The sequence below is a fragment of the Schistocerca piceifrons genome, chromosome 9, assembly GCF_021461385.2.
Source record: "Schistocerca piceifrons isolate TAMUIC-IGC-003096 chromosome 9, iqSchPice1.1, whole genome shotgun sequence".
Taxonomy (NCBI): Eukaryota; Metazoa; Arthropoda; class Insecta; order Orthoptera; family Acrididae; genus Schistocerca; species Schistocerca piceifrons.
This window is the reverse complement of record NC_060146.1, coordinates 167,217,790-167,226,392: the sequence shown is the minus strand read 5'-3', so window position 1 is coordinate 167,226,392 and position 8,603 is coordinate 167,217,790. Positions and strand designations below refer to the sequence as shown.

The following is an 8,603-nucleotide window of genomic DNA, read 5'->3' as shown; positions in this document are numbered from 1 at the left end:
TTGTTCGGCACCACATGATTGCTGACGAGCCAGAGCTTGCAGAGCCCCGTGCGGCCACGCCAACTCCGAATTTAGAATAATTTCGATCGCCACAACTCGCCCGTTACCTCATAACAGCAGGGTAAAACCACCGTGTAATGAGACTTTGCTTACCTGTAAGTTTTAACAATAAAGCATTTAGTGTTCTTGGAATCCACATTTCTGTTCGAAGGCACAGCAAAGGTTAGCAGAGTCTCGTCCATGTTTCCAATTTTTCCATGTCTTAATGGCAAGTAGATGAAATTCAACAATTTGTTCTTCCTACTCGGCTGACATCTTCTGTGATATTTTTGTCTTGGTCCGCATACGAGACCGATACCTTTTCATGAATCTTGAACACCATGATGTTCCAATTACATCGGCGATTCTTTTGTTATTGGATACTGTTTTGACTTTATGAATGATCATTTTCATAGAAACTGAAATTCCAGCTTGTCTTTTCTCTAAAATCCAAGAACTTACTTCTGCTTCAAGCTATAGCCATTTAACAGTTACAATTCGCAGAATATGTTTACTGCGATGTGCTTTCTTTAAAACATCTTCCTGATTCCGCCAAGTTCTTATTATTTTATCAGTTACAGGTGGCCCAAAATGCCTTTCTGTAGCCCCGTTTCCATGCTCGTCAGCAAAGGCAATCACTTGCAGCTTAAATGAAATAGAGACGTCATTTTTCAACCATAGTTTGCAAATAAAACCACAATATAGATACCACGCAAGTGGATCACCACACTAAACACAATAACTGAAGCTTGAACGAACAATACAAAAACCGTTTGCGACGGCATAAGTGCATCCACTGGACTCTTCAGAATTGGAATGCTCGAAATTCGCAAGAAAGCCAACAATAAATTTCTTCAAGCCGCAACATAGAACTTTTGAAGAAATGGAGCTTACAAGGTACGTACCTTAACTTGCTACCAGTGTATATGACACACCCAGCTTTTTGACCTATTTTCGAAGGAATAATGTGCAACTTATACGTCGACAAATACTGTCTTTCCTCTGTTTACGCATATTTTTGTAATGTGTGGTATAATCCGTGAGGGACTTTTGTTTCTTGTATCATGGGATTAGCGATCGAGGATTTTGTTTAGAGGGTGTAACTGCTGCATTGTGAAACAAGTCAAACTAATTACGCATAGGCGTGCTAAGGGCAGGATTTTAAGCCGTTTGAAAAGTGGCCTACATCGCTCATTCACCTTTTCAAAAGAACTCTCATTGCTTGAGTCTGTAATTTAAAAATTGCGTGATATTCAGAAATATTTCCCCAGAAAATCAGGACATAGCCAATAACAGACTCAAAGAGGGCATGGTGCACATGCTGTGAAGTGTCTACATTATAAAGGGTTATTACAAATGATTGAAGCGATTTCACAGCTCTACAATAACTTTATTATTTGAGATATTTTCACAATGCTTTGCACAAACATAAAAAAACTCAAAAAGTTTTTTTAGCAATTCTCAAATGTTTGATATGTGCCCGTTTAGTGATTCGGCAGACATAAAGCCGATAATCAAGTTCCTCCCACACTCGGCGCAGCATGTCCCCATCAATGAGTTCGAAAGCATCGTTGATGCGAGCTCGCAGTTCTGGCACATTTCTTGGTAGAGGAGGTTTAAACACTGAATCTTTCACATAACCCCACAGAAAGAAATCGCATGGGGTTACGTCGGGAGAGCGTGGAAGCCATGACATGAATTGCTGATCATGATCTCCACCACGACCGATCCATCGGTTTTCCAATCGCCCGTTTAAGAAATACCGAACATCATGATGTAAGTGCGGTGGAGCACCATCCTGTTGAAAGATGAAGTCGGCGCTGTCGGTCTCCAGTTGTGGCATGAGCCAATTTTCCAGCATGTCCAGATACACGTGTCCTGTAACCGTTTCTTCGCTCACTGCAGGCCGACCCGTTGATTTCCCCTTACAGAGGCATCCAGAAGCTTTACACTGCGCATACCATCGCCGAATGGAGTTAGCAGTTGGTGGATCTTTGTTGAACTTCGTCCTGAAGTGTCGTTGCACTGTTAGGACTGACTGATGTGAGTGCATTTCAAGCACGACATACGCTTTCTCGGCTCCTGTCGCCATTTTGTCTCACTGCGCTCTCAGGCGCTCTGGCGGCAGAAACCTGAAGTGCAGCTTCAGCCGAACAAGACTTTATGAGTTTTTCTACGTATCTGTAGTGTGTCGTGACCGTATGTCAATGAATGGAGCTACAGTGAATTTATGAAATCGTTTCAATCATTTGTAATAGTCCTGTACTATGAATGAAAACATACACAACACTGGTGTAATACCCTACAATATTTATTATTGGCTAAATGGTTCAAATGGCTCTGAGTGCAATGGGACTTAACATCTAAAGTCATCAGTCCCCTAGACTTACAACTTCTTAAACCTAACTAACCTAAGGACATCACACACATCCATGCCCGAGGCAGGATTCGAGCCTCCGACCGTGGCAGCAGCGTGGTTCCAGGCTGACGCGCCTAGAACCGCTCGGCCACAACGGCTACTTATTATTTTCCTTTACAAACAGGTTTCTGGCTGTTACGCCATCATCAGGTACAAACATATATATATGTGTACCTGTGAAATTTTGTGGGATCAAAGATTTTAAACTAGCACGTTTACTGAGTACGGCAACTTGATGCCAAACATGACAGTTGTTATTTAGGACTAACACGAGAGGAATTATTTCAGTAAAAATGCGGAATATAACAGATGAACGCTGATAAAATACATGACACATTATCTAATGAACTGTATAACAAATTACAACTCTTCTGAGAAGGAAATGTATTGAACAATAAAATTTGGTGACGTGTTCCAAGTCAGTTACTGAACAAAGTAATCTTGTCTTTATCAGGTTCAAAATTGGTTAGATATGGAAGTGAGATTAAGCAGGTAAGTGAGCAGCTGTGGTTATACAAAGCAAGGTTTTTTAACGAGGCAAATGAAAGTATAGTAGAAGAAATAAAAGAAAAATAAGGCACGCAAGTAGGAGTTATTTGCAACATGGTCTGACAGGTATGGTGCGTAGTATCTGCAGCTATAAATGGCGAGAAGGGAAACTGTGGCTGCTTATTCAGTTTTGGCATATCTTTATTAATTCATCCTCCATTTATGGATGTGATGTAGGTCTTCATGTTGTGCCTTGTAACTATGGCCTTCTTTAACCACCTGGTCTGCCAAATTAGAGTCTCCTAGATTTCCAGCATCTATGGTGTTCCTTCAAGCAGGTGCATATTGTCCTCTTGGGCTGACCTATACAGGGTTTGTCTCAATTACAAATGATTTTGTATATTACACTGTCTTCTAAAGCTGAATTTCTGTTTGTATACCATTGGGCAAAAAGTAGTCACATTGAGAGAGACTTTTCCGAAAAGTGGAATGTGAAAAATTTATTGAGATATTGAGATGGTGGATCGAGAACAGAGTAAAGAAGAGAGGAGATGTATTTCTGTTTTTTATGCAATGTATAGTCCACCAACGAAGCAGTGTAGCCATTGTTTAATGCTACTTGTATGATGGTATTTAATTTGGTGTAGAAGTTGTTACCACTCATGGGGATGGATACTGAATGCTGTATCATTGAATGAAATGCAGGAACTGCAATGTCTGTAGTGATAGGATTCATGTAAACGTTGAAAGTATCAATGTGATCACTGATATCTATGGTGAGATCTAAATAATTTATGGAGTTACCTCCAAACTCCATTGTGAATTGGATACTGTTGTGTTTACAGTTTAGCTACTTGAGGAATGTTTGGCGTTGTCTGGTAGTACTTCTCCATGTGCACAACACATCATCAGCACAGTAGCGAACCTTGGAAGAAATGGCTCTGAGCACTATGGGACTTAACAGCTATGGTCATCAGTCCCCTAGAACTCAGAACTACTTAAACCTAACTAACCTAAGGACATCACACAACACCCAGTCATCATGAGGCAGAGAAAATCCCTGACCCCGCCGGGAATCGAACCTTGGAAGAGAGTGAATTTTTTCCAACACCTTTTTTCAAAATTTCCCATATCTGTATTAGTTACATCTCTTACTGATCGCAGTAAGAAACCGACTTTGCATACAGACACGCTGTCAAAAAGCCTTAGCAGTTCCCAGCTTAGTATCCCACTGATGTGCAATCCAAGAAATTTCGTGTAATTTACCGTGGAAATGTGGTTTCCAGCAATATGTACATATGGACTGGATCGAATCATATTTTTTCTTGCGTGAAAGCTCGGGTTTATTGTTTTTGTGCATTTATCAATAGTTCATGACTTGAGGTGGATAGCGTTTTCCTGGCTTATTTTGTGGAGTACTCCCTTGCAGCCAGTTGTCAGTATATTTGTGTCGTCTGTTTATACGAACGAATTAGCTTTCGGTATGTGTTCTGGAAGATTGTTTACAAACGGTATAACGAGAACAGAACCAAGAACAGAGCCCTGTGGGATAACATAACTTGTAGCTTCTTTAGAGTTATGGATTTCAACGAACTGTCTCCTTCCATTTAAATAGTTTCAGAACCAGTTGTAAGTAGTGCCTCAAACCCCATATCTCTCAGTCATTTTAAAGAACAGTCCATGCTTAACAATGTCAGTTACTTTTGATTGGTCAAGAAATATGCCTACTGCCAGCTCCTTGTGATCTATTAAACTTGCACATCTGTCAAAAAGTCATGCATGGCATCGATGATGGAACTACTTTTGCGAAATGTGCATTGAGAAGGTGAAATAATGTTATTACGCCAAGTTAATAAGCTAATAGATTTTTAATCTTTGAGATAGAATGTCTCTAAAATTGATTGTGTTGTTGTGGTCTTCAGTCCTGAGACTGGTTTGATGCAGCTCTCCATGCTACTCTATCCTGTGCAAGCTTCTTCATCTCCCAGTACCTATTGCAACCTACATCCTTCTGAATCTGCTTGGTGTATTCATCTCTTGGTCTCCCTCTACGATTTTTACCCTCCACGCTGCCCTGCAATGCTAAATTTGTGATCCCTTGATGCCTCAGAACATGTCCTACCAACCGATCCCTTCTTCTAGTCAAGTTGTGCCACAAACTTCTCTTCTCCCCAATCCTATTCAATACCTCCTCATTAGTTACGTGACCTACCCACCTTATCTTCAGCATTCTTCTGTAGCACCACATTGCGAAAGCTTCTATTCTCTTCTTGTCCAAACTAGTTATCGTCCATGTTTCACTTCCATACATGGCTACACTCCATACAAATACTTTCAGAAACGACTTCCTGACACTTAAATCTATACTCGATGTTAACAAATTTCTCTTCTTCAGAAACGCTTTCCTTCCCATTGCCAGTCTACATTTTATATCCTCTACTTTGACCATCATCAGTTATTTTACTCCCCAAATAGCAAAACTCCTTTACTACTTTAAGTGCCTCATTTCCTAATCTAATTCCCTCAGCATCACCCGATTTAATTTGACTACATTCCATTATCCTCGTTTTGCTTTTGTTGATGTTTATCTTATATCCTCCTTTCAAGACAGTGTCCATTCCGTTCAACTGCTCTTCCAAGTCCTTCGCTGTCTCTGACAGAATTACAATGTCATCGGCGAACCTCAAAGTTTTTACTTCTTCTCCATGAATTTTAATACCTACTCCAAATTTTTTTTGTTTCCTTTACTGCTTGCTCAATATACAGATTGAATAACATCGGGGAGAGGCTACAACCCTATCTCACTCCTTTCCCAACCACTGCTTCCCTTTCATGCCCCTCGACTCTTATAACTGCCATCTGGTTTCTGTACAAATTGTAAATAGCCTTTCGCTCCCTGTATTTTATCCCTGCCATCTTCAGAATTTGAAAGAGAGTTTTCCAGTTAACATTGTCAAAAGCTTTCTCTAAGTCTACAAATGCTAGAAACGTAGGTTTGCCTTTTCTTAATCTTTCTTCTAAGATTAGTCGTAAGGTTAGTATTGCCTCACGTGTTCCAACATTTCTACGAAATCCAAGCTGATCTTCCCCGAGGTCCGCTTCTAGCAGTTTTTCCATTCGTCTGTAAAGAATTCGCGTTAGTATTTTGCAGCTGTGACTTATTAAACTGATAGTTCGGTAATTTTCACATCTGTCAGCACCTGCTTTCCTTGGGATTGGAATTATTATATCCTTCTTGAAGTCTGATGGTATTTCGCCTGTCTCATACATCTTGCTCACCAGATGGTAGAGTTTTGTCATGACTGGTTCTCCCAAGGCCATCAGTAGTTCTAACGGAATGTTGTCTACTCCCGGGGCCTTGTTTCGACTCAGGTCTTTCAGTGCTCTGTCAAACTCTTCACGCAGTATCTTATCTCCCATTTCGTCTTCATCTACATCCTCTTCCATTTCCATAATATTGTCCTCAAGTACATCGCCCTTGTATAAACCCTCTGTATACACCTTCCTCCTTTCTGCCTTCCCTTCTTTGCTTAGAACTGGGTTTCCATCTGAGCTCTTGATATTCATACAAGTGGTTCTCTTCTCTCCAAAGGTCTCTTTAATTGATTATGTTGCTTAAAAGATGCATATCGCCTTCTTTGAGCACAATGTCTCAAAAAATAATTTCTGTCGTAATAGATGTCTTTGAAAAATGAACCTTGTCATAAAAACCGAACAAAAATAAAAAGCCTGAATTAAAGGGTGGGAGAGCGGTGCATGCTTAACAATGTCAAATGCTTTTGTTTGTGAAGAAAAATGCCTACTGCCGGCTGCTTGTGATCTATATAACTTGTACATCTGCCAAGAAAGTCATGCATGACACCGATGGTGGAACTACTTTTGCGAAATCTGCATTGGGATGGTGAAATAATGTTATTATGCCAAGCTAATAGATGTTTCGTCTTTGAGATAGAATGTCTCGAAAACTGATTATGTTGCTTAAAAGATGTATATCACCTGCTTTGAGCACAATTTCTCAAAAAATAATTTATGTCATAATAGATGCCTTTGAAAAATGAAACTTTCCATAAACACTGGAAAAAAGTAAAAGGACTGAATTAAAGGGTGGGGGAGAGAACTTTTATGTTTCTTATTACTATATCGCTTATGTGTGTTTTGTAAATTATTTCCGCCATTTTTCATAATTTGCCTGGGGTACGTGGCGACACAGCATCCTCTGCCCTCAGTGACAGCAGGTGCTGGCTCTGCCCACAAAAACAGGGTGCAGACTGTGGCCCAATTTCCACGAAAACTTCCCACCTCTCTTGGGAGGCTCCCTTTCCTAACGAGATTCATTGATTGCCTTCCGCCAACAAACAGGAACTTGAGATCACATGAGGAGCGCACCTTCTCAGTGGGAAAAATACAACGCATTCCTCCCTAGACAATTGTACATACAATAAAATAGCCTCATAATAATGGAAGAAGAATGAAATAATATTGCTTGGCGATTTCTGACAGCAATGTCACAACGTTTTTCACCGTACTTTTATCCTGCAGCATGTAATTGAGTCAGGGTGCAAGTGCCTCTGTACTAATTGCTGTGTCTATAGTGAATGGTTATACGTGAATGTTTTCACACAGGAAGTTGAGCAAGCATGTCGTCAGTGAAGGCGGAGTTGCTGACGTCACCGTCAGCCCTCAAGTTCAAGGACAGCATGGGGGGCCAGTACGATGAGGGCTACGTCAAGATCTCGCCCCCAGGACACGTGCAGCCGGCTGGCTTCATGGACGACCTGCCCAAAATCCTTGACTTCCAAGTCAGGCCCGATGATGTCTGGGTGGTCACCTTCCCAAAGTGCGGTGAGTGCGCGCTCAGAAGTTGCTCATATTAAACGCCATAACCTTTGTTCATACATGGTAGATACAAGTAAAAAGTACAATGGTATCAGCGCCATCATCATCAAATTTTACAGTGTCCAGCCGCTAGGCAGGTCTGTCTGGAACGTAACCCTCTCCATCATCTTTTGTCTTCTCACCATCTCCACCTTGATCGAATCTACTCCTACCTTTCTCTTGGTCTTAATCTTCATCTCCCTCCCCCCCCCCCCCAACCCCCCCTCATTCCCTTGTATCTCATACATCTTTATGGGTCTCTTCTTCTTCTCCATTCCCTCAATATGTTCATACCTTCCAAGCCTCGCTTCCTCTGTGAAATCCAGTAATGGCTTCCTTCTTCACTATATCTCTGATGCTCTCATTCCTTCCTTAACCTGTCCATCTTTGTCACTTAAATACTACACTACTGGCCATTAAAATTGCTACACCACGAAGATGACGCGCTACAGACGAGAAATTTAGCTGACAGGAAGAAGATGCTGTGTTATGCAAATGACTAGCATTCACACAAGGTTGGGGCCGGTGGCGACGCCTACAACGTGCTGACATGAGTAAAGTTCCCAACCGATTTCTCATACACAAACAGCAGTTGACCGGCGTTGCCTGGTGAAACGTTGTTGTGATGCCTCGTGTAAGGAGGAGAAATGCGTACCATCACGTTTCCGACTTTGATAAAAGTCGGATTGTAGCCTATCGCGATCGCGGTTGATTGCATCGCGACATTGCTGCTCGCGTTAGTCGAGATACAATGACTGTTAGCAGAGTATGGAATCGGTGG

General features: G+C 41.3%; 1 protein-coding gene across 1 annotated transcript in view; it reads left to right on the top strand.

Annotated features, from left to right (window-relative positions):
- Window positions 1-7,584: 7,584 nt before the first annotated feature.
- Window positions 7,585-8,603, top strand: part of LOC124716813 (luciferin sulfotransferase-like) — an 80,160-nt gene continuing 79,141 nt past the window's right edge. The window contains exon 1 of the mRNA XM_047243363.1: window positions 7,585-7,789. Within this exon, the coding sequence (XP_047099319.1) occupies window positions 7,585-7,789 (205 nt within the window). The remainder of the gene's footprint in view (window positions 7,790-8,603) is intronic.